The sequence below is a fragment of the Diabrotica virgifera genome, chromosome 5 (assembly GCF_917563875.1).
Source record: "Diabrotica virgifera virgifera chromosome 5, PGI_DIABVI_V3a".
Classification (NCBI taxonomy): domain Eukaryota; kingdom Metazoa; phylum Arthropoda; class Insecta; order Coleoptera; family Chrysomelidae; genus Diabrotica; species Diabrotica virgifera.
In genome coordinates, this window is record NC_065447.1 from 19,796,453 (window position 1) to 19,824,433 (window position 27,981).

General features: G+C 31.8%; 2 protein-coding genes across 9 annotated transcripts in view; one reads left to right on the top strand and one right to left on the bottom strand.

The window, feature by feature from the left end:
- Positions 1–27,668, top strand: part of LOC114333799 (uncharacterized) — an 84,089-nt gene extending 56,421 nt beyond the window's left edge. The window contains exon 2 of the mRNA XM_050652344.1: positions 20,806–27,668. The gene's annotated coding sequence lies outside the window, so the exon portion shown is untranslated. The remainder of the gene's footprint in view (positions 1–20,805) is intronic.
- The window catches only part of LOC126885658 (gastrula zinc finger protein XlCGF57.1-like), a 118,233-nt gene that overhangs the window by 40,748 nt on the left and 49,504 nt on the right, over positions 1–27,981 (bottom strand). For 3 of the 8 annotated variants that reach the window (XM_050652336.1, XM_050652332.1, XM_050652330.1), the window contains 3 exons: positions 16,436–16,567; positions 12,413–12,529; positions 3,514–3,630 (listed from right to left, as the gene is read on the bottom strand). The exons of 1 other annotated variant lie outside the window; for it this stretch is intronic. In XM_050652336.1, coding sequence (XP_050508293.1) covers positions 3,514–3,630; positions 12,413–12,529; positions 16,436–16,567 — 366 coding nt within the window. Of the gene's footprint in view, positions 1–3,513; positions 3,631–12,412; positions 12,530–16,435; positions 16,568–16,643; positions 16,874–27,981 lie in introns of those variants that run through there. 4 more of the 8 variants (XM_050652338.1, XM_050652335.1, XM_050652333.1 and 1 more) reach the window with 4 other exon arrangements.

The following is a 27,981-nucleotide window of genomic DNA, read 5'->3' on the forward strand; positions in this document are numbered from 1 at the left end:
GAAAATATACTAATAAGATTTAAACTAGGTGCAAAGCTGCAAGAAATGTTTAAAATGATCTCCTTTACAGATAACAGAAGAATTTTATATTCATCATTGGCGCGCGTACGGGTACTGGTCTGAATTTTTTGAAGAAAAAAATAGTACGCCACTGAGATATGTCAAACTAAAAATCATTTTTAAATTCTTCGTTCAATTTACAACAAAAAATCTTTCTTTCCTTTTTTTCATACGAGGCGCCGTTTTTATACAAAAAAATAAAACATCTTAACGCTTACCAAGTATTTGAGGTAGTTTCCATATTCATAGAAACTTAGTTCAAATACTTTGTAAACGTTAAGATGTTTAATTTTTTTGCATAAAAACGGCGCCGCATATGAAAAAACTGTAAGAAAGATTTTTTGTCGTCAATTGAACGAGGAATTCAAAAATGATTTTTAGTTTGACATATGTCAGTGGCTTACTATTTTTTTCTTCAAAAAATTCAGACCATTACCCGTACGCGCGCCAATGATGAATATAAAATTCTTCTGTTACCTGTAAAGGAGATCATTTCTTGCAGCTTTGCACTTAGTTGAAATGGTATTAGTAATATTTTCTGTTATTGTTCTAGTTTAGTATTATTATATTGGATAGTTCTTGATGATGTATTAAGAAATGAAAAATATGAAAAAGATGAAAATGAAAAATGGAAAAGATGTTTTATTTTTCTGCATAAAAACGGTGCATAATATGAAGAAAAGGCAAGAAAGTTTTTTTTTATCATAAATTAGATGTGGAATTTAAAAATAATTTCTAATTCAAAATATCTCAGTGGCATACTATTTTTTTCTTTAAAATAATTCAGACCATTGCCCGTAGGCGCGCCAATGATGAATACAAAATTCTTAATTGTATGTCATAAAATTCGTAATAACTACCTCCTAAAACTCACCAAATTTCATTTTCATAGCTCAACTGGTCTTAGAGCAATAAATAAATTGGCAGTTTGAAATAAAAATTTCAACACCCCGTATCTCCGAAACTAAGCATTTGCGGACATATGTTTATAGAGCAAACTGGCATTAATTTTTCATGTACAATTAGCTCTTAAAAGTTTTCATACTTATTTACTAACACCCTGTATATTTACTAAAAACACTAATAATAATATATTCTTTTCACGCACACCTTATTTGCGCTACATAACTTAAAAGAATGGAATGGACAGAGTCATGTCTATACAAAAAGAAGAAGAGAAGAAGAACTTAAAAGATTTTAAGACTATTTTTAATACCATATTGTCCGTGTGCGCATGCGCCAGGGAATGTAAAAATTCACCCTCGTGCCTAAAGAAGTATAACTTCAAAAATCAGGCATTAATATATCGAGGGTATGCCAGCAGAACGCACTAAGTCAATTTTTTTAGTTATTTAACTATTAATGCAGTTGTATATAAAAAGATATGCTCTATATACTGCAAAAACACACAAAGTCATATTTATTATAATAACAGAAAAAAAATTAATACTAAGTCAGTTTGACTGTTTTATTTACTAGCAGAGTGCATTAAGTACTCTTAATGCAGTCTGCTTGTACTATTTTTGAGGAAACCGAACATACAACACTGAATTAACGATGACTTACAACATTCTGATTGTACAATCTGTATACCTATCGTCAGGTTTAAATCAAAAGGTTAATGTACGAAAAAGAGAAACGGTTTACCTAATTAAAGGGCCATAAATGTGACAACTCATAGGTCAAGCCGTGCTAATCAACTATTTTTGAATATTGAAAATTTTCCTAAATTGTACTCTACGCCGATTAAAATTAATTGTGCCAAAAAGAATGAGTTAATGCAGTTATGCGAGAAGAAAGTACCAGAAGCCAAAAGTATTTCACAGGTGGTACGAAGATTTGTCGTTTGATGAAAAAATTATCAATGTTCTGCCGGAACCTATATGTATGATTCAGATTAGATCATTTAGCACTAAAATCACCGGAGTAAATAGATTTTAAATACAGCACCTAGACTTGCAACATTTTGCATTGTGTTAAGTATGACGTCTGGAACAATGTCTACAATAGAAAAATGAGTGGAAGTGCATAATTGTATTTTAAAGGGCACAAAGTGCATCCAAAAGTGCATAAACATGTCAAGATAATTAAGGGCCATATTTTGTTACTCGTGGGCTTTTGGGGTCGCTGAATACGAATTCGCCACCATCACTGACCCTAGGACTACCTAGGGCACAGTTTCACTGCTAAGGCACATCTTTTTTTGGAGTTTAGAGGGTTTTCGGCATTAAATTGATGCAAACAGATTACTCAGGGAATTTTTGGGTGTGCTGAAGACGAATACACCTTCAGAACAGACACCTGGTGTCTAGGGTCACGCCATCTTCGAAGTTTCGAGGGATTTCGGCACTTAATGCATGCAAATAGATTACTAGTCGGTTTTTGTGGTTACTTAGTACGAATACGCCATCAGAAATGAACCCGGGACACCTGGTGCCCAACGTCACTGCTAAGGCATGTTACCTCTTAGGAGTTTGGAGAGTGTTTGTGCATCGGGGGTCGGTTCTGATGTCGTATTCTTATTCAGCGGCCCCAAAAACCCTCGAGTAATCTGTTTGCATCAATTTGCCGAAAACCCACGAAACTCCAGATCATGTGCATTAGCAGTGAACCTGGGCACCTGGTGCTCCGGTGGCCGGTTCTGATGGCGTCAGAGACCAAAATACCATCAAGTGACAAAATCTGGCCCTCAATACACTTATTTGGATATGTTTATGCACCTTTGGATGCATCCTTTGGACTTTTAAAATGCAAGTACGCATTTCCATTTATTTTTCTATTGTAGATTTTATATCTGACATCATCTTGAACACAATTCAAAAAGTTACAAGTTTCTATGTGCAGTATTTAAAAATCCTAAATGCCCTGGTCTAGATAAAGAAGACTAATCATCTATTTGCTTTTTGTATTTTTTTTGTATCTAATAACTAAATTTCTGAAAATTTCTATTGTCCTTTTTTATTTTTATTTTTCAACAGGATTGTTTTAATGCCGAAATTCTAGTTGTCTAAGATTATAGGATAAAACATTAATGGTAAAATTGATACAACTAAAATTAATATTAAAATGAGATTAGTTTTGTGTCTACTTGTATAAAATAGTAACATTATGAACAAGCAGAATGAACTAAGTCAGTTCATTATTTATTAAAAAAATAATTACTAATTAACCAAAAACAATAACTGTAGTTGTAATATACCACATTCTTTAAAATACCATTACTATTTCTATACAAGTAATAGAATTAAACTAAAAGTAATACTTTTTGTGTAACTTTGATTTATATTTAAAAATTTTACTAAAACTTGATTTTCTCAAAAGTGATTTTTGACTTAGTGCAATCTTCTCGTATACCCTCGATATAAAATACCTTAATCTATTGAAAATTAACTGTGGAATAAACAAAAGCTAAAAAAATAAGTTCAATGTAAATATTTTTATTATTTATATTACCTGCGGTATATTCATCCTTCAAGTCTCCGAAATCAAGGGAGGTAGATAGCTGACTCTCTATATATCTTGGATCATCTTTGACAAAATCTTCCTTAATTTTAGCTTTTACTGCTTGATCTTAAAAAAATTCAATTTAGTCCATTTACTCATGGTTGTGGCTCTGGATTTTAAAGAAGCACTTGCATTGACATGAAATTTGGCATACACAAATCAAAGAAAAAAAGTGACATTGTACTGATATGTGCTTTTGCCGTGAGGGTGAGCACCATACCTTCCCGGGGGTGAAAAAAACATATGTCCAAAATAAATCCGAAAATGGATAAACTGACTAATTCTAAGCAACTTGTGTTCTATAGAGTTCTTTCACAAGTCAATACTTTTCGAGTTAATTGCGAGTAAATATGTTCACCTTTCAACAAAAAAAACCTCGTTTTTACATGATATTTCGCAAATAACTCAAAAAGTACATACTTTATCAAAAAAAATATTCTTAGCAAGAATATAGCACATAAAAAAGTGAAAAAAATGGTATATACAGTGCGGTGGAATAAGTGTTGCCCCCCGTTAACTTGTTTATTTTAAGAACATAAGCAAAACGCTCCGACAGGTCGATTTTTAAACTAACCATAGTATATTATAGCATCAACGTTTCGAACTTTACGCGATCCCTCTTCAGGTGACAGGTATAACTTTGATTTTTTAAAATGGTAAGGTACATCATATGACACCTCATTTAACAGCTTTTGAAATACTGATTTCAAAAATGTATAATACTTTAATCCTTTTTGAGATCGTACGCGCAAAATTTCGGTCGAACTTTTTTTAAACGCATTTATTTTTTTTCGAATTCTGAGGAAACTAATAATTATTTTTGAAAAATTTAAACGCAGAATGAAAGATTAGATTATTACCGAGGGCTAACAGTCCCTTAGAATAAACAAAAAGTTTCTTTTGAATGATATATTTGAAATTAAAAATCACACTAAATTTTCCATTTTTTTCACCACTTTGACTTATTAAAATAAACATTATAGGAGTTCTCAGGGACTTTGGACCATCGATAATACTGTAATATTTCATTCTGCGTTTAAATTTTTCAAAAATATTCATTAGTTTTTTAAGAATTCGAAAAAAATGATTGCATTTAGAAAGAATTCGACCTAAATTTTGCGCCTACGCTCTCAAACAGGATTAAAGTATTATACATTTTTGAAATCAGTATTTTAAGAGCTTTTAAATGAGGTGTCACATGATGTACTTTCCCATTTAAAAAGATCAAAGTTATGGCTGTCACCTGAAGAGGGATCGCGTAAAGTTCGAAATGTTGATGCTATAATATACTATGGTTAGTTTAAAAATCGACCCGTCCGAGCGTTTTGCTTACATTCTTAAAATAAACAAGTTAACAGGGGCGCAACACTTATTCCACCGCACTGTATATGAAGTCTGTAGACTCATAGAAGCAGAGTTGTGAGGTGGCCTTCTAGTTTGTTCTAACTATTGCTTGAAAGATCTTGGATTGTGCTCTCTGGATAATCACGGTATTGGATTTGATAGCACAGCCACACAGTTCAATGCAACAGATTTAGTCCAGAAAGCCACTGCGCATCCGCTAGGAAAAATATTCTAATTCGGATTTTTTTGCACAATCTTACTCAAAAAGGACTCCTTTTAATAAATTTTCATGTTGCCAGGACCAACAGGTGGTCAAAAAATTTTTAAACGTTTTTTTTTTTGTTTTTATCCTAAAATTATTTTTTTTACATGGAAAAAAGTTTTTTTAGGTTTTTTGGATCATTCCAAACAGAAAATGTCTTTAGTGACTTTTCTCTAAAAATGATAGTTTTTGACATATAAGCGATTAAAAATTGAAAAATTGCAAAATCGGCCATTTTTAACCCTCAAAAACTATGTGAAAAACTGAAAATTTGAATGTTGCCAAGGTAGGTAGATATTCTTTAAACATCGATTGATGAAATCCCGAAGAGTTTTTTGCAATACAATATTCAAAACTCCTTTGTTTTTTAATTGCTAATCAAGTGTGCGCGACACTATTTTCCACCGACAGTATGGTGCAAATGAAAGGAATAAATTCGTTATTTCGTAAACCGGCGACTTTAAGAAAAAATCCCGAAACAGGTCGATTTTTATTTTTAAGTTATGATATTGTGGCATATATGGTATACTAGTGACGTCATCCATCTGGACGTGATGACGTAATCGATGATTTTTTTAAATGAGAATAGGGGTCATGTGCAGTTCATTTGAAAGGTTCTTCAATTCTCTATTCAGTAATATAAACATTTACATAATTATTTATACAGGGTCTCCAAAAAAATTATTTGACAAAAAAAGAAGTAGAAGGACACCCTGTATAAATAATTATGTAAATGTTTACATTACTGAATAGAGAATTGAAGAACCTTTCAAATGAACTACCACACGACCCCTATTCTCATTTAAAAAAATCATCGATTACGTCATCACGCCCAGACGGATGACGTCACTAGTATACCATATATGCCACAATATCATAACTTAAAAATAAAAATCGACCTGTTTCGGGATTTTTCGTTGAAGTCGCCAGTTTACGAAATAACGAATTTATTCCGTTCATTTGCACCATACTGTCGGTGGAAAATAGTGTTGCGCACGCTTGATTAGCAATTAAAAAACAAAGGAGTTTTGAATATCGTATTGCAAAAAACTCTTCGAGATTTCATCAATCGATGTTTAAAGAATCTCTACCGACCTTGGCAACATTCAAATTTTCAGTTTTTCACATAGTTTTTGAGGGTTAAAAATGGCCGATTTCGCAATTTTTAATCGCTTATATGTCAAAAACTATCATTTTTAGAGAAAAGTTACTAAAGACCTTTTCTGTTTGGAATGATCCAAAAAACCTAAAAAAACTTTTTTCCATGCAAAAATAATAATTTTAGGAAAAAAACAAAAAAAACGTTTAAAACATTTTTGACCATCTTTTGGTCCTGGAAACATGCCAATTTGTTAAAAGGAGTCCTTTTTGAGTAAGATTGTGCAAAAAATCCGAATTAGAATATTTTTCCTAGCGGATGCGCAGTAGCTTTCTGGACTAATTGGCTTTATCACCGCTTTATATATTAGCAATTTGTTTTCTATTGAAAGGTGTGATTTTCTTCCGATGAGCCAGTAAAGTTCTTTGGTTTTTAGGTCAAGTTGTGTTCTTTTCTTTGTTGCTTTTATATGACGTTTCCAGTTGAGTTTACTGCCAAAGTGAAGCCCCAGATATATGACTTGATTCTGATTATTTTGTGGTATTCTTATTTGATTGATAGTTACAGGTGGGCAGATTCCTGTCCAGAGAGTGAATGTTATATGGGATGATTTTGTTTTGTTAACCTTAAACTTCCACTTCTTCAGCCATATTTCAAGCGAGTTTAAATGCTCTTGGAGATTTTGGGTTGCTGCAATAGGATAGTCATGCTTGGCAAAAATAGCAGTGTCGTCTGTGAATGTCACAATGGTTATTTTATCATTTGTAGGTAAGTCATATGCATAGAGTATGTACAATAATGGCACTAGTAAGCTCCCCTATGGTACACCAGAGTGAATACCTTTGCATGCCGATTCTTCTTTACCTTTTACTTTAAACTGTCACTTGTGTAGGTAGGCTTTAAGTAGATTTTAGTAACTTGCAGGGAGAATATTTTTATTTTGCATAACAAGCCCAGATCCCAGACTTTGTTAAACGCCTGACTGATGTCTATAAAGGCAGCTGTGCAGTACTGTTGGAATATGTTTTTTTACCCCCGAGAAGAGATGGTAGATACTCGCTCCCAGGGCAAAAAAACATCAGTGCAATATCATTTTTTTTCTTTGGACATGTTAGCTATGTGTATGCCAAAGTTCATGCCAATCCAATGGTTATCTAAAATTCGGGGTGTTTTGCAATACATATTTAACACGTTGACGGACAGTGCATCAAATGTATACGCAAGTGTTGTGACACTATATCGTCATCCTAATTAGCAAAACTTGTATCTCCAAAACGACAAATTGTTCTGGAGATGCAAAAATGTGAATTTGGAATAAATTTTGCGATTCTGCCAATTCTGCACGCGTGCGTCGCACGCCAGGTTACGGGGACCCTGCCTCTGGCAATTCTTAACCTTAGTCAATTTTTACAACATTTTCCTTTATTAATTATGTTATACATACATACTTATTATTTTAGGGCTTTTAACACTGATGATGGATTATTTGTTAATCCGAAAACGTTTTGTTAATGTGATGTAACCCTCATTGGGGTCTTTTAAATATACCTACCTTTTACAAAGGATTCAATATTTTTGTGACTTATGGTATACAGCCAGCTACAGGAATTTTATTTTCCTCGTGGATTTTTCTCTTATGTACATCCAGAGAAAGTTTATGAGCAAACTGCTTTAAACAAATTTCACACTTATAAGGTTTTTCCCCGGTGTGCAATCTCATATGTACTTTCAAATGACTTGCTGCAATAAACTGCTTTAAACAAATTTCACACATGTAAGGTTTTTCTCCATTGTGCACTCTCAAATGTACTTTCAAATTAGTTGTTCTAGTAAACTTCTTAAAACAAATTTCACACTTGTAAGGTTTTTCTCCTGCATGTGTTGTCACATGTCTTTTTAAAACCTTTTCAAACAAATTTCACACTTGTAAGGTTTTTCCCCAGTGTGCAATCTCATATGTAATTTTAAATATCTTTTTTTACTAAACGACTTAAAACAAATTTCGTAATTGTTTTCGCCAGTGTGAACTTTCTTGTGGTCATCCAAATTTCTTTTTTCTGTAAAATGCTTAAAACAAATTTCACACTGGTACGGTTTTTCTCCAGTATGCACTCTCAAATATCTTTTCAAATTATTTGCTTTATTGAACTGCTTAGAACAAATTTCACACTTGTAAGATTTTTGTTCGGTGTGAACTATCATGTGGTTCTTTAATGAATTTCTCTGGATAAGTTGCTTAGAACAAATTTCCCAATTTATTTTTTCTTGATATCCGGATTTTTTCATATCCGGATCGGTCTGTCGCCACATTGATCCGGATATGGCAGGTTTCACTTTATTGCAAAAACGAAATTACGATCAAAAATGAAGCAAGATCGTTTAGAAAATCTTATCCTTCCATTAATTGAGCAAGAACTAGCTGTAGACCTACAATTATATTTAATTAACTTTTTCATATTGTGTAATTACTAAAAGAAAAATAAATTCAAGAAAAATATTTTTTTATTTTACATTATCCAGAATTTTATATGAGGCAAAACAATTGTTAACTAGAAGAGATACAAAGAATTGAAAAACTTTTTTATTTTTCACTTTGCTCCTTTAACATTTTTTAATATTGTAGAAAATGAAATTTATTATAAAGTTAGGTGGTAGGGGCGGGAAAATTAGTGTCGGCACCCATATTAGAAATATGCTGCGCACGCCTGTGAGTATGAGTTTCCAAAGGTGATTTTAAATTACTTTTAGTAGTGATTTTATTAAGTATGAGTTCTTAAATGTGTTTTCAAATTAACTTTCTGAGAAAACTGCTTGAAACACATGTCGCACTTAAAAGGTTTTTCTCTAGTGTACACTCTCAAATGTTTTTTCAAATCACTTGCTGTAGCAGACTGCTTTAAACAAATTTCACATTTGTGAGGTTTTTCCTCAGTGTGCCATCTCATATGCAATTTTAAATTTCCTGATTTACTGAACCCCTTAAAACAAATTTCACACTTGTAAGGTTTTTCCCCAGTGTGCAATCTCATATGCAATTCTAAATATCTTGATTTAGTAAACGCCTTAAAGCAAATTTCGCACTTGATTTCGCCAGTGTGAACTTTCGTGTGGTCATCCAAATTTCTTCTTGCAGTAAAATTCTTAAAACAAATTTCACACTTGTAAGGTTTTTCCCCAGTGTGCACTCTCAAATGTACTTTCAAATCACGTGCAGTACCAAACTGGTTTAAACAAATTTCACACTTGAAAGGTTTTTCCCCAGTGTGCACTCTCAAATGTACTTTCAAATTACGTGCAGTACCAAACTGGTTTAAACAAATTTCACACTTGAAAGGTTTTTCCCCAGTGTGCACTCTCAAATGTACTTTCAAATTGCTTGCTGAATTAAAATGCTTAAAACAAATCTCACATTTGTGAGGTTTTTCTCCAGTGTGCACTCTCAAATGTACTTTCAAATTACTTGCTGAATTAAAATGCTTAAAACAAATCTCACACTTGTGAGGTTTTTCTCCATTGTGCACTCTCAAATGTACTTTCAAATTATGTGCTTGAACAAATTGCTTGAAACAAATTTCACACTTGTAAGGTTTTTCTCCTGTATGTGTTTTCACATGTCTTTTCAAAACCCCCGAGTCGGTAAACCTCTTGAAACAAATTTCACACTTGTAAGGTTTTTCCTCAGTGTGCAATCTCATATGCAATTCTAAATGTCTTGATTTAGTAAACGCCTTAAAGCAAATTTCGCACTTGTTTTCGCCAGTGTGAACTTTCGTGTGGTTATCCAAATGTCTTCTTGCAGTAAAATGCTTAAAACAAATTTCACACTTGTAAGGTTTTTCCCCAGTGTGCACTCTCAAATGTATTTTCAAATCACGTGCAGTACCAAACTGGTTTAAACAAATTTCACACTTGTAAGGTTTTTCCCCAGTGTGCACACTCAAATGTACTTTCAAATCACGTACAGTACCATACTGGTTTAAACAAATTTCACACTTGAAAGGTTTTTCCCCAGTGTGCACTCTCAAATGTACTTTCAAATCACGTGCAGTACCAAACTGGTTTAAACAAATTTCACACTTGTAAGGTTTTTCTCCTATATGTGTTCTTACATGTCTTTTCAAATTACTTGCGCTATTGAACTGCTTAAAACAAATTTCGCAAGTGTAAAGCTTTTGTCCTGTGTGAACTATCATGTTTTCCTTTAATGAACTCCTGTGGGAAAGTTGCTTAGAACAAATTTTACAATTTGTTTTTTCTTCTATAGGTTGTTATCACATGAATGTACAAGTACTGTTTTCGTAGTTTCCGATGTGTTTTCATCTCCAAGAAAGCCTAAAAAGACGAAAATATATTTTTTATTTTAGACAAATCTAATGCAATAGAAAAAAAATTTGATAACGCAGTATCTTGGGCTGAACTGAAATACACTAAATTTGGGACAATCTAAATTTTAGTTTTTCTAAATATTGTTATGTTGTTCTGTGAGTTCAGAGTTCAATGTCCAGTTGCACCAACAAATAAAGGATTGATTTGAATTGCCCGTTTACTTATTTTAAAATATAATTGTCAAAAAACTGTCAAATTAAAAACCGAAATTTTAAGGATTCTCCCAAAAAATATTAAAGTTTAACCTTTTTCGAAAGAAAAGTGTTCTGTTATTATATTTGACGGCAAAAAATTTAATATTTTTCGGGAGAATCGTTAAAATCTCTGTTTTTAATTGACAATTTTTGACTATTATTATATTTTAAAATAAACGGGAAATCCAAATAAAAAAATCAATCGTTTATTTGTTGGTGCAAATAGACATAATATGTGAAGCACATCGCGATTTAACTAATTTTATTTAACTCAAAAACTCAATTACAAATATCACATTATTAATTGCATTAATAGATCGCTTAGAAAACAATTCGTACTGAATCCACAAGGAAACAAAAGAATTTTTCCTGTAGTTGGCTGTATACCATCAATCACAAAAATTTAAGGGGATAGGCGCAAACTCTCGGCTCCAGTGCTATTTAGATGGATTCATTTTTTCGAAGTATTTTTGAAAATTTTAAAATATTACCGTATATTACGTTATTAGCGAGGGCCGGAAGTCCCTGAAAATTTCTGATTATTTTAATAAATTAGAGAGGTGAAAAAAACGAGAAAATTTAGTGTGATTTTTAATTTTAAATATCTCGTTCAATAGAAACTTTTTATTTATTCTAGGGACTTTCCGCCCTCGGTAATAAGTTAGGCTTTCATTCTGCGTTTAAATTTTTCAAAAATGTTTATTAGTTATTTATTCAAAGTTATTTATTGTTTATTATTTATGGAAGATCCAAGTAGAGAATACACCAGGATATATTCTGTGATCCAAGTGTTTTGTTGTTAAAGATGTTCAAAATTTATCTAAGAGTTCCATAGTAACAATACATTATTAAAAAAATCACTTTTCCTATTTTCTCGATTAAGTATTAGTTTTCATTGTATAGTATATAAATTATCATAATCACTGAAAACATAGTGAAAAAATTATCTTATTAATTAACTGAATTAATAATTTAAGCGATTATACAAGTAACAGTTATCCAAAAGCCATCTCTAAGTTAATGATGGCATTGACATTGTCAAGTAATGTTTACATATCCATACCAGTGAGAATTTTACTACATGTAATTTGCCATGCAAAGAAAGAAAAAGTAGGGACAGCCGTAAAATATTTGTGCGTTTGGAAAAGGTATATAAATTTATTAAAATCCCTTTAAGGGCTACATCTCAAAACGTTTTCGATATTTAAAAATATCATCATCAGTGTTTAGAACTGGTTGATCACAAGCTGATCCACCAAAGGAATACCAGGGTATGAACCCTTTAAATTGATTAAAATTCCATAAAATGGATAACCTTTATAAAAAATTAGGCCCTAAGGCACAGCATGACAATCCCATTGCGTGGGTTGCTAAACAGGTACTAAACCTGTCACAATCATAATCATAAAAGGAACAAATAAAAACATACTAAGAGACAAACAGAAAAAATCAAGCTTTGTAATATGAAACAACTATGTACCTTAATCTATTGAAAATCAACTGTGGAATAAACAAAAACTAAAAAAATAAGTTCAACGTAAATACTTTTATTATTTATATTACCTGAGGTATATTCATCCTTCAAGTCTCCGAAATCAAGGGAGGTAGATAGCTGACTCTCTATATATCTTGGATCATCTTTGACAAAATCTTCCTTAATTTCAGCTTTTACTGCTTGATCTTAAAAAAAATTCAATTTAGTCCATTTACTAATGGTTGTTGCTTAGGATTTTAAGAAGCGCCTGCGTTGAAATGAAATTTGGCATACACAAATCAAAGAAAAAAAGTGACATTGTACCGATGTGTGCTTTTGCCGTTAGGGTGAGCACCATACCTTCTTGAGGGTGAAAAAAAATATGTTCAAAAAAAGTCCGAAAATAGATAAACTGACTAATTCTAAGCTACTCATGTTCTATAGAGCTTTTCACAAGTCAATACTTTTTGAGTTATTTGCGAGTAAATATGTTCACCTTTCAACAAAAAAAACCTCGTTTTTATACGATATTTCGCAAATAACTCAAAAAGTTCATATTTTATCAAAAAAAATATTCTAAGTAAGAATATAGCACATAAAAAAGTGAAAGAAATGGTGTATATTATAGTGTGACCGACTCCAATTCAGTGGAATTCGGGACAAGGCTTAAAAAAATACCTAAAATCCGGGACTTTTCAATGAAAATCGTGCCATTTTTTTAATATAGAACTTTAATATAATCATTTTATTGATTATTTAACATTTTTACGTTGACAATGATATTTCTGATGGGATTAGCCACAATTGGTTGTAATAATAATTAAATTTTTGTTAGTTTTTGACGTTTATACTTCCAATCCGGAAATCGTTCTCAAAAAAGGAAAAATTAGAAAATCAACTGATGTTGAAATTCCATGTAAATACACTGCGGTGCAAAAAAATCGATCCACTAAAAATTTGGTAATTTTTGATGTTTCGAATTTCCTAAACCTGTTGTCCGATTTAAGTGATTTTTTACCACGTTATAGCCTTATTCGTTGACAATTTCTCTGTAATAATATTGTTGCTAGGCAGTGAAACTATCATTGTATACCGGGTGTACGAATCAAACTGTTTTTTTTCTCAAAGTTCGCATCACTCTGTGGACTATTCTGGCATTTATAAAATACTGAAATTAAAACCCAACTATAGCCTCGGGTTTTCTTAACATTTTGTATTTCGATTCATTCGTTTATGTTAGATAATAAAAAAGTTAGGTACTTTAACAACTGGCCATGTTCGTCATCAGTACAGGGTGTTTCTAAAATATTTGCATAAAACTTTAAGGTGTTATTGTACATGAGAAAATAATGACAATTTGCTTTATTGGGACCGTGCATGTACGGCAAAGCGACCTCTATTTCTACCCTCTGTACTTTTATTCGCACTTTTAATTATATTGGTAAATTATATTAGTCCTGGTTGCTGGATAATTGTCAAAGCCATAGTTCAAAAAAAATAATAAGAAGAAAAAATAAGATGCAGGTTATGTTATGCAAACGTAAACAATTGTATGTAGTAAATACAATTAGTTATTAAAATGCAGTACTGCAAGCAAAATACAATTAATTAAATTTACCTTTATATAATAATTGCATATCATATCAATATTGTGGAGCAATATATAATTTTTCTGTTTCAATGACAGAAGGTATGAAATATACGTCAATTTGACAATTTCAATTGACAATATGAATTATTTAAGATAGTTGCAATATTTCTCCGTAACTCGCGCTCGGTCGTTTCTCGTTTCCCTTCCAAGTACTTGCACACAGCGAATAATCATATGTCCGCAAACGCTTCGTCTCCAAGAAACTAGATGTTCAATTTTTTTTTACAAACTGATGATTTACTTATTGCTTTAAAACCAGTTGAGATATACAAATCAAATTTAGTGGGTTTTAAGACGTAGTTATTGCACATTTTTTGACATACAATTAATAATTTAATATTCACCAGTGGCACGCAAGCGGGTATTATGACCGATAATATTACCTGTACGCACCCCAATGGTGAATATAAAATTCTTAATTGTATGTCAAAAAATGTGCAATAACTACGTTTTAAAACCCAGAATTTGATCTGCATATCTCAACTGATTTTAAAGCAATAAATAAATTGTCAGTTTGTAAAAAAAAACTGAACATCTCGTATCTCGGAAACGAATCGTTTGCAGACATATGATTATAAAACAAATTGTCATTATTTTCTCATGTAAAATTACCCCTTAAAGTTTGTCGCGCTTATTTAGAAACACCCTATACTGATGACGAACATGGCCAGTTGTTAAAGTACCTAACTTTTTTATTATTCAACATACGCGAATGAATCGCAAGACAAAATGTTAAGAAAGCCTGAAGCTACAGTTGGGTTTTAATTTCAGTATTTTATAAATGCTAAAATAGTCCACAGGGTGATGCGAACTTTGAGAAAAAACATAGTTTGATTCGTACACCCGGTACACAATGACAGTTTAACTTTCTAGCAACAATATTATTACATCGATATTGTCAATGGATAAGGCTATAACGTGGTAAAAAATCACTTAAATTGGACAACAGGTTTAGGAAATTCAAAACATTAAAAATGACCAAATTTTTAGTGGATCGATTTTTTTGCACCGCAGTGTATAACCTTAGGGTGATATAAAAATGTAATTATCATTACAACCAATTGTAGCTTAGTCCCGTCATAAATATAATTATCTTTTCAGAAGACGATAATTAAAATACAGAAACGAAAAAGAGTCCACAAATACTGGTATTAGTATTACACTCTAGAAAGTGTCGACTTTCTTTCGTCCCAAAAATTCAATTTGATGTGAATTCTTAGAAGATTACCTTTTATAAAAATTTCAAAATAGAATTTTACCAAGACGTTGAAAACTCGGATGGCCCAGAAGCCTTGACCGGGACACAACTTCGTAATTCGGGACATGTCCCGAATTTTTCGGACTAGTTGGTCACACTATGTATAAATTAAGTCTGTAGACTCGTAGAAGCAGAGTTGTAGCTAATGAAAAGTAGGTTTCATTAGCTACAACTTTCAGTAGAGTTGTAGCTAATAAAGGTGGCGTTCTAGTTTGTTCTAACTAATGCTCGAAATATCTTGGATTGTGCTCTCTGGATAATCACGGTATTGGATTTGATAGCATAGCCACACAGTTCAATGCAACAGATTGGCTTTATCACTGCTTTATATATTAGCAATTTGTTTTCTATTGAAAGGTGAAAAAGACGCAAAAATTTGAATTTGGAATAAATTTTGCGATTCTGTCAAAATTAATCAAACATTTTAAAATAAAATAATATATGAAGACCACACAGAAGAAAGACGAAATGTCAATTTTTTATTATTTTTGGTTAAGAGCAGCAATATGTAGGTTTTTAGTAGTAGTTTTATGTGAGTCATTCAAACATGGGAAAAAGATGAATCCTCATAGCTTAAAACATGTTATAAAATTCTTCGTACAGGGAAGAAAGGCAAATGGTTTCAATTTTAAATTCAATTTTCTCGAATTAACCTCTTTGGGACATTTCGCCTTTCTTCCGTGTGGTCTTCATATCTTATTGTGAAGAATCATTTTTAAAATTTACTAAAATTTTTTTGGAGTTACGAGGTTTGTCCCAATTAAACCAATAATAATTTGGAGTTACGAGGTTAAAAGCACACAAGCATTATAAAACATATGTTGGAGTTACATGGTTTTCTGAAGTCAAAGGCTGATACAGAGTTACAAGGTTTACTTTTTCGCTTATATTTAATTTCTACATTTAGATGGAGTTACAGCATTTGGTCAAAAGACAGATAAATTAATTTACAAACAGATGGCGCATATATTCACAAATAGATTAAAAATGGAGTTACGAGTTTTGCTAATTAGGGTGATGATATGTATTTTGCAAAGTTGAATAGGGAAAAATGCAACATCTATAGATGTTGTAGACGTTGTGTCACATTGTATCAATGGAAATTAGACGTCTGTAGACGTTCTGTCCATCAACATGTTAACTGTGGGTGAAAGGACTAATTACAAGCAAGTGTTTAGTACTGAAAATTAATACTTATATTACCTGAGACATCCTCATCTGCTTCATTCTCCAACTTCAAGTCTGTCAGATCAAAGGAGGTGGATAACTGAGTCTCTATATATCTTGGATTATCTTCAAAAAACTCTTCCTTAATTTCAGCTTTTACTGCCCTAGCTAATAAAAAGTAAGAATTATATTTCATTGTTTAATACTAATTGGTACTAATTATTATTTGTCCTACTTGAATTACCTGCTGATATCTGATTCTCCATGTGTCTTTGGCCACATTCAATGGACTCTTTCTTAATTTCATTGTTAGATTCCATAGTTAATAAACTGAACACAAAATCACTGGGCGATACAAAAATCATAGTATTTTATATTTCATTTTTTATTTCCACTATTCCACCCTATTCTCTATTTGTTTTTTGTTTGCATTTGCTTTATTAACTATTTTATTATTAATATTAATGGGTGCATTCAGCAGACGCAATCGCTAACTAATCGATTAGTAATCGATTTGTGATTTACATGTATAATAAATGCAAACATGCAAATTTTATTTTGCGTTTTATAGCTCCCGTAACCGTAAACAAGCATAGAACATTGAAATTTGGCAATAGTGAATAGAGGTCCTATAACAATATCTGTGTTTGTTTATTGCTATGGTTTATTGTATGTACAGCTGGTTCCAAAAAAAACTGATACGACTCTTGAAGCGTATTTTGTAGAAAATTGAGCAGTGTATTTTGAAGGATAAATACTTAATATTTACATACTGTCAATGTCACTGCCAAATCTTAAAATTTGTCAGATAGCTTATTCCGTTCCACGGTTATTAGACTTTATTATTAATCTTTATTATTAATACTTTCTCCGCAACTGAGAGTATCTTATCAACTGTATTGTTTTTAAACAATAGATGATAAAATAAAAATATTGACAGTTCAAAAATGTGAACTTTATTGCATTGTGTGTGGCCTAAGTTTGGGCTGAAAACTGAAATGTATTACATTTTTACAAAATTTTGGAATATGTTTAATTACGTAGACCAATTTTAATAGTTGTTTTCAATACAGATTTCAATCCTCTACAAATAGTTTCTAATGTCTTTTGATGTCAAATAATTAGGGAAGCTGGAATTTAACAGTTTAGAATTTTACATTGAGTTAATGCAAAATTGTGACGCATGTCAAAATTCTCAACGTATTTTAATTGTATTCATTTTCTTCGAATCCTGAGAAAACTAATAAATATTTTTGAAAAATTTAAACTCAGAATGAAAGACTACATTATTACCGAGGGCTGAAAGTCCCAGAAAACTTCTATAAAATTTATTTTAATAAGTTACAGGGCTGAATTGAATATTAATTTGTTTTGTTGTATAATCCACGTTTACAATAATTATGTGATCTATTTGATGTAAAACCTATCATTTAGATAGTTATTATAAAAGTTTAGATAGATTTAAAATAATATAAACATTTAGACCTTAATAATTAGTACAATTTATGAATTAACATAATATGTAATCAGTTGTTTGTTGTTTGTTTATTTTATTATTTGTATGTCAGAATAAATATAATGTCAGATCAATCAAATACACTGCTCAACATGATCAAATCTTACTAAGAGTCGTATCAGTTTTTTTAGGAACCAGCTGTACATTGCATTCTCTTGACGGTGTTTAAACATGTTTCCAAGAAAAAGATCTCTAAGGGCCGGTACTTTGTGTCCCGATTAAACCCCAGTTAGAGGAATTTTGTTATGCAAAATTCCGCTTGCTTAGAGAAATAGTACTGTTCCAAAAATATTTCCATGACTTCCAAAATATTTGACGAAGCAAGAAGATGGTGCTAAAAGAAACAGCACCACGAAAAGGCGAGAATTAATTATAAATAGGCAGCAACAACAAAAGACTAACAGCTTCAAGCTACCTATGCGATATTGGATTTTTGTAGTTGTAAAAGTTGTAGGTAATCAACGATGGGTTGTTAATGTCTGATTAAATGGAAGTTAAAGTTAACACCTCTGAATCAGAACGAAACCATTCGTCGTCTCTTTGCCTCATAAATTGTAAAAGGCAGAGATTAAGGATGTTTCCAGAAAGTGGTTCCACGAGAAGTTCAGATGGGATGGTAGATCATCTCTAAACCGAAATGAATCATAAGCTGTTTTTAATGATTAATATGAGTTTAATTTTGATATCGACGTTTATCTAAGTAAAATAAATATCATTTTATATTAATATATGTAGTATTCTTCCCGTTATAAATAAGCCCTCTATTCGACAGCTCTACAGTGTTGCCACATCTAATACGACGGGCTGTTCAAATAAAGACGGCCATGGTCACGCACATTTACAGCTTATGTGGTGTTTTATGAATGCGACACGTCAGTAATGTCAGTGTGACGTCACGGTATTTATTTTTGTCTTATTCAGATTTATGTTTACTCTTTAATCCAACATCAAATTTATTCAAAATCTTTAAAAAGCATTTTACATCATAGTTAATACTATGAATAAGTATAAATTTCGGTATTCTTGTACGATTTTATTTATAAAACTTCAAGTTCACTTGTCAATTTAAATGTGTGGAAGTGTCCAGAACAACAAAACAATAATTTATTATTATTTAACCTTGTCCTGTCTTCAGTGAAATATCATATTTATATAATGTGCAAGTGAGATGATTTTAATGCATAAAGATTAGTGCAACTTTGGGTAAATCCCACCAGTTGACTTTTATTGTTTTATTTAAGTTTGTAATTGCATTGCATAACTGTTAACTACCAGTGAAATCCACAAATATTCCAAGTTACAGAGTGTTATACATCATCTTTAAGTATATTTATTGTTAGTGCAAAGTAAAATAAAGTTATCTGAAGAAAATGACCATACCCCATACCATCAGCTCTCCTGGGACATCCGGCCTAGAGTATACCAAAAAATTTTGCAAACAAATGTTGAAAAACTCAGTGTTTGTGGGAACTTTTCAAGAAAAACTGCGTGTTGAAAAACTCAATGGATATAGAGACGTGGTAAAAGTTAATCCAGGTGAAGATAAATTTATTACAAATTTAAAAAGTGCTAAAAATAAATTAGATAGAGAAATACTTACAGACCCATGGATTGGAATTACTGAAGCTGAAGAAACGCCGTTTACTTATAAATTATGGGTTGTATTACCCACAACCGTTTTAGGAGAATTCTGGTTTAGAGTTAAAACCGTAGAGTTTCTAGGCAAAGAAATAAGACTAAAGTTGGAGATAGTTAGAAGTTACCAAAGGGAATCTACACCAATAAGAAGTGATAATATCAATGAGAGCATGTCTATGATTTTGCAAGAGAAGAAAATTCAGCTTCAAGAGAATTTCCTCTACTTTTTCAAGCACATATTAATATGGGATAACATAAAAGAAACTGTGATTTTTGCTACAATGCTTATAGGTGCAATTTTAGCATCACTATGTAGTGCAACAAAGTATCTGTTAGAATATTTATTAAGATTAATTAGAGAAATATCAGGTTTTGTTCGAGCAACAACACCAATCTTGGTGAACTTCATGGGTTTAATCTATAGGTGCGTTTTTAGTTTATATCACTTAATATATAGCCTGTTCAGGCCAAATCCCACGCCTACTCCTGTATATAACAATTATATTACATTTGATCCTCAAACAGGATTTGCTGATCCACGTTCAAGGTATAACCAGTATTTTAATAATAAAGCATTGCCTTATTACCCAACGGCACGTAGAGGGCCTACCATTACACCTTTAGATTAAGTAATAATGATAGTTCAGTTAAGTTCGCTTATTTAATAACAATTATATATCTCATTGCAATTGTTTTCTTTATTTTAAAATCAATTTATATTTGGATGATTCAGAAGTCAAACTGTGTAAATCAGCTCTGGTACACCTTTCAGGTCTAACTGTTCATGTGTACCTGGTAGTGAGTAGCCCTAGCTGGCCTTACAGGAGTGACATCTAAAGGTGAGAAACTATCAATGTAATGTAAATTTTATAGGTTTCTATTGATAATCTCGCACCCCACTAGTTTCATCTCTTTTTATTTCACAACATATTATGTTTTCTGTCTTTTGAATTATTTTGCCTGTTCTTAGTGCACTTATCATTGTATTGTATTTGATTCGACATGTTTGGTGAGTTTAACTACAAGATGTATTTAAATATATTGCATGTATTTAAATTTACATAATATGAAGGGTGCAGGGGAAGAACGCAGAATATGAATCCTACATTCATATGTGTTTTCTGTGCTGATGTATGGGGTGGAGGCCTGGACCTTAAAGAAAGAAATAAGCAATCGACTAGAAGCATTCGAGATGTGGACCTACTGAAGAATATTAAAAATAAGTTGGGTAGATAGAATAACAAATGTTGAGGTCCTCAGAAAGATGAAAAAGGATAAGGAAATTACGAATACGATTAAGATAAGAAAGTTACATTATCTCAGCCACGTTATGAGAGCTGATAAATATGTGTTGCTACAAACTATAATGCAGGGAAAACGAAGTATCGGAAGAAGACGCATCTCCTGGCTCAACAATTTGAGAAAGTGGTATAATTGCAGTTCCGTCAACTTCTTCAGAGCTGCAATCTCAAAAGTGAAAATAGCTGTGATGATTATTATTATTACCTCCTTAAAGGAGACGGTACCTAAAGAAGAAGAATGGGGAAGAACAGGAATAGTCCATTGGATTTATCTCGACAACACTGAAAATTAAGATTTATCAACTTATTATAAAGTCAATATAATATAATATACAGTTGAAGTATGTAATTATTATTTTATGATTATTCTTTAAATTTGACTTTATAATATGTTATTAAATCTTAACTTTTAACTTGACTGAAAAAAATCCAAAAGGAATATTGTCGTTCTTTCCCTGTACCCTTCATATGTATATAAATATTCACATGAAAAATATTGAAAAAAATGTAAGGATAAATTTGTAATAATGCAATTTGATATTTATTTTTGGCAATTAGGTATAATTAGGGCTTACAATACCGAACTAAAATCTGAATACCGGTATTTGATATTTGAAATATCGGGATACCGGTATTCTAATGTCTAGTCTAATTTCTAAAAAATACTTAGGTTTGTTAACTGCTCAGACTTTGAAAATACTCTTTCGGAAGGTACTGATGTGATGGGTATTGACAAATAATATTTTACATATAGCCAAATTAAAGCTCAGGGAAAGTGGATTTGTATTTTTTCCAAAATTCCATCGGGTTAATTTTTCTTGCAAAATGTGCGCCATTGGGTAGTAGACGTAAAACATAAACAATCGCTTTATATTGCTGACACCGCCGCTTCTCGATGGTGCCATACTTGGCTCGGTATATGTAATAAATGAGGCCGTGAGAGCCAAAGTGGCCTAACTGATTTTAACATTACTTTACATAATCAAAGAAAATGTTCAGAGGCTAACAATGTCCGATTGTTTTAGTAGTTTTATGTTGACAGTAACTAAAACAATCGGACATTGATAGCTTCTGATAATTTTCTTTGATTATGTAAAGCAGGGGTGGGCAAATACTTTTAAGCGCGGGCCAAAATGAAATTTTCAAATTGTCTCCCGGGCCGGAGACCTATACCCAGTATGTAAGCTGCGCACACAATAATGTTTTTGGTGGAGGTTTTTCTCCGTGGTGGAAGTTTTTTGACATAAATACTATAAGCTTCATTTCAAAGCATTTTAACAAATACATTTGACTGTTAATAATAAATAATAGTAATAATCAATTGTCTGACTTGTGTGTACATGCGAACAATTTGTTCCCAGTAAAATTACGAAATTTTTAATATGGTCCATTATATTAAGCCATAACAGGGATCCAGATAAAAATGAAATTTAGAAATTCAAGAGCAGCGTTTTTGAAGATGAGGAAATTTCTGAGCAACCAAAGATTCAATCTGCAAATCTGATATCGCATGGTAAAATGGTAGGTCAAGTCAACCATCATAGTCAAAATTCAAAGGTGTCAACTGATCTAGTATGGTCATGTAGAAAAAATGGATGACGACAGGCTACCTAAACAAATTTTAAAATGAAGAGAGGAAAGCCTAAACAATCCTGGCTGGGTGTCATTCAGAAGACAATGTCAGAAAGGAACGTTCACCCTGGCGAATGCAACGACGGACGTAGCTGGAAACTGGGAACCGGAAGGCGGAGAATCCTATAAAAAACCTGGATGATAATAAAAAATGTTATGTCCACTCTATTCTTCATTATTGGATTGTTAATGCTGACTTAGTGAGAAAGCTGGAAGCTTTTGAGATGTGGCTTTTTAGGAGAATTTTGAAAATACCATGGACCGATCGTATTATACACGAACGAAATGGTGTTGCACAGAATGGAAAAGGAACAGAGAACTTTGACCATCATTAAAGGGAGAAGGACACCAAGGAGAAAGAGCACATACTAATAAATGATAAGTATGTTGTTGTAAGTTATTGCAGCAGCTGATTATGAAGGGCAAAATCGAAGGAAAAGGGCCCTGGTAGACGACAAATACCCTGGCCGAAAAATACTTGCGACTGGACCCGGGTAAACACACAGACGCTTTTAAGAAAAGCAGAAGATAGAGATTCATTATTTATATGAACACTACAGACACTAATACTGTTGATTTCAACAAAATCGCATAAAAGGGATTAAGAACGTAGGCGCAAAATTTCAGACCAATGCTTTTTAAATGCGTTCCTTTTTTTTAATCGTGAGAAAGCTAATAAATATTTTTGAAAAATTTAAACGCAGAATGAAAGATTACATTATTACCGAAGGCCAAAAGTCCCTTAGAATAAACAAAAAGTTTCTTTGGAATGAGATATTTGAAATTAAAAATCACACTATTTTTTTTTTCTTTTTTGTTCACCCCTGCGACTTACTAAAATAAGCATTGTAGAAGTTTTCAGGGACTTTCGGCCCTCGGCAGTATAATTTTCTCAGGATTTGAAAAAAATTAATGCATTTAAAAAGCCTTGCGCCTATGCTCTTAAAAAAAAGCTTGCGGGATTTTTCAACGGGCCGGATAAAGTAAGCAAAAGGGCCGGATCCGGCCCGCGGGCCGCCTTTTGCCCACCCCTGATGTAAAGTAATGTTAAAATCAGTTAGACACTCTGGCTCTCATGGCCTCAAATATGCCTGATAAAGATTTAATACAACGAAATTGTTTATCTTCAAAAAAAAATTATTGTAATTGATTAATATTATTTTAAATTAGATTTATATTGTGCTTAAATTCAATTTTTATCAACTAATGTAATACCAAAATACCGGTATTTTTAGATAAATACCGGTTTTTAATACCGGACAAAAATTGTCCGGTATTCTGGTATTCGGGATCCCGGTATTGTAAGCCCTACGTATAATATAATACCCAAGCATTGGATGTATCACATTAAAATAAGATACAAAATTAGATAAACAGCATCCTAATTTATTAAATTCATTATCTATTTTTTTGAGAAAAATATAATAGCTATTTTTATAGAGGTGTTTCAGTGTTTTAGGTAATAATTTTACAAAATAAACGAATTTACATTAAACATATCAAATAACTTCATCAAGAGACATTACTTTTAAACATGAAATTTTATAATGTGAACATAGACATGGGCATTTCTATTAATGACTAATCCAATCAATGAATGAAATAAATTTCCAAATAGATTGATTATATTGAAGTTGCACAGGTACTTAACCCATTAACGCCCATTTTTTTGTTTCACATTACAAAGTTATATTATTTCAAGTTACAAAGTTCCCTGAAACTGTTTTACATAAATATAGGTATGTAAATTTTTTAATTTTAACCCGTTCTATAAATAGATCACTGGGCGTTAATGTTATAATTGCAAGTATGTATGAATGTGTTAAAAAATGGTTATGGAAATAATATTTTGTCGCTGTCAGTCAACATACTTTTCTCAACTGTAATTTAACAATATTATTTGTCAATGGCTGATGAAGAAATTTTCTAGTGAAATACCCCATTTTTAGTGATTTTTTTCTCCTTGTATGACAGCTTTATCCTTATAGCTCAAGTGTAAAATAAGATGGAGGATAAGCAGTACACTTTACTTACTCTCTTTTAAAAGTGAGGTACCAGATCTAGTATTTTAACTTGGTCTCTGCTCTCATCAATTTTTGTAAATGACTGATTTCTGTATGAAACATTGTAGTATAATTGTGTTTTATTTGAGATTCTGAACGTTAACACTGCAGTAATTATAAGATGCAGAGGCTGTTAGAATATCGTAGTAGATATTAAGTTTTTGTTTGGTGTTGTTGCATTTATAATAAAAATATAGAAACTTGTGGTATATGGTAAATATTTAGTTTTTTTTATTGTTTTATTTGTGGGAATTGATGACATTATTAAACACTTTCAACAAGGACCAAGACTTAAAGTAGCTTAAAGAAACATTAGGAATTGATTGTCAGATTTGGGTTTAATTTAAACCAATTCAAGATTGGACCACATTACCAGAAGTGCGAAATATGAGATATAACCCAAGAGCAGTCACGCCGTTAGAAAAAATCTAACATTTTATCCTTTTCCGTGATAACCTTGATGCTTTAAAACTGGTCGAAACATATTTTTAACAAGTAAATAAAATTATTATAAAATAAAAATTTGTTTTAAATTTGTATTATTAAATAAAATCTAACGTGTGTCTGCTTATGTGACAGAAGAGAATGCGACTGTTCCCGGGTTAAGGCTCATAATGCAGGGTAAAATTAAGGGTAAAAGATCCATACGTAGAAGAAGAATTTCCTGGCTGAGAAACTTAAGAGAGTGGTATAGTTGCAGTAGATCTCAGAGATCTTTTCAGAGCAGCCGCCAATAAGGTACGGATAGCTGTGATGATAGCCAACCTCCGATAGGAGAAGGAACTGCAAGAAGAATTCAAGATTATTTTTTCCTTAACTATGATCGAGACATTTTCTGTTGCAGATTTCAAAGGGGTTCTTTGCTTTTTTATTATCAATAATTTGGTTTCTATATCAGTAAGAAAATTGTTTCTACATATTTTTAAATGGTCTATGCCTATACCATTGACTATTGACTGTGTGGTAAATTCTAAAAATCTACTCATCAAAGTCATAGTTTGGAAGAGGTGTCTTAGTCTTAGTTGAAATGTTTTTCAGAATAGGTAGTTATTAAAGTCGATTCGCTAATCTGAGACACAACTGTCTAGTGACGTTTTTTCTTAGGAAGTTAGGTTGCTAGACGAGACTGGAAATTACTACACAACCAAGCATACCTGCTCATAGCAAAATTATTAATAGTAAACAGACATAAATAACATAAACCGTACGCCAATCAATAATATTTAGTTACACCATTATAATGTATTGAAAACAAATGAGAAAATTATTTATTGTACAAAATAAAAATATTTTGTAGAAATAAATTCCACAAAATTTTATGAGTTTAGTATACACTCACACTATTTCCAAAAAATTATTTCTTTTTTTAATGAAAGATTCAGTTAATTTGAGCAGTTAATAGTGTGAGGTAGGAATTTTTGTGTTGTATGTTTCCTATTACTAATGTGTCAAAATGAATCTCGGCTAAGCGAATTCAGTATACCTACTAAAGTTATACAGGGTGAGTGGGGAGGAACGCACCAAACTTTAAGTCTGTATAATATACGTAATAATAATTAAAAATAACTCATATGTTATTCGATTTTCATTTTGTTTCCGAGATACGGGGTAAGTTTTTTTACAAACTAAGGATTTTTTTTATTGTTCTAAAACCGCTTGAGGTGTGCAAATTAAATTTGGCGGGTTTTAAGACGTAATTGCACATTTTTTGACATACAATTAAAAATTTTATATTCACCATTGGCGCGAGTACGGGTATAATAGTCTGAAATTTTTTAAAGATAAAAATGGTACGCCACTGAAATATTTCAAATTAAAATTATTTCTTGAATGGCTCGTTCAATTTGTGACAAAAAATCTATCTTCCCTTTTTTTCATGCGACGCTTCGTTTTCATGCAACAAATAATACATCTCAACGCTTACAAAGTTTTCGACGAAGTTTCTATATGAATGTTCAGAAAGGACATCGCAGACATCTTATGGAAAATATAATGTCACTCAAATTCAATAAAATTTATATGAATATATTCGTTTCAATTTAACGATCAATTCTTATCATTGCGCCAACTCTTAATTTTCAATAATAAGAGCAGAAATTGATATAAATCAATCTGAAATCAAATGGGTAGGTACATAAGTTAGAGAGAGAAAAAAAATATTTTAAAATACCCAAATTATAGTTAGTTCATAAATCTTCTCCAGCTCTTAAGCATCTTATTATAATAGTTTCACTAATCCGCTTAGGCCCAGCGGGGTTTAAGCTGTTTTGAATAGCACCCAGAGCAATAGTGATTATAACTGACAGGTTTATAGACTCCAAAAATGTGATTTCGATAAACTTTAATTGCAATTTGCGCCGTAATTAATCATAATTAAGAGTTGGCGCAATGATAAGAATTGATCGTTAAATTGAAACGAATCTATTCGTATAAATTTTATTGAATTTGAGTGACATTATATTTTCCATAAGATGTGTGCGATGTCCTTTATTTCGAATACTTTGTAAGCGCTAAGATATTTTATTTTTTGCATGAAAACGAAGCGTCGTATGAACAAACGGGAAGATATATTATTTGTCAGAAATTGAACAGGGAATTCAAAAATAATTTTTAATTTGAAATATCTCAGTGGCGTACTATTTTTTTTCTTTAAAACATTGCAGACAATTACTTGTACGCGCGCCAATGGTGAATATGAAATTCTTAATTATTGTGTGTCAAAAAATGCGCAATAACTATGTCTTAAAACTCACCAAATTTCATTTGCACACCTCAACCGGTTTTAGAGCAATAAATAAATCGTCTGTAAGAAAAATTTTAACACCCCGTATCTCGGAAACAAATGAAAATCGAATAACAACATATGAGTTATAACATCGATTTTTAATTATTATTACGCATATTTATTATACAGTCTTAAAGTTTGGCGCGTTCCTCCCCACTCACCCTGTATTTTGGGTTTTAGTTTTTAGTGTTAATAAAACCAAATATGGGTCTTCCAAAGTGATTATGTTTGTGATTTTATTTAGCTTGATTCTATAATTGTCTGTGTATTTTACCATATTATATAATTATTTTATCGATTTGTATTCTTAAATAAACATTTAATAACAGATTTATTTTTATCGTTTTCTTACAATTGTGCACCCAAAGAAATGCGTTTTAGTATTTTTCCCTTCTCTGACTGAAAGGAAGAGAGTCAGGTATCACTGCTTCCAATAAAATGATGTACAAAATTGATACGAAGTCTATGTATTGGGTATAATTAGGCTCTAATGCAGCGATACTCAACCTTTTTCTTTCCTGGGCCACATAGTAGCTATTGCCACAGCTGGCGGGCCGCAATCAAGATGAAGCAGTATACAGGGTGTTTCATTGGGAAACGGAAATACTTGAATGGTGAATAGAGGTAAATAAGGCGGTTCTAGACAT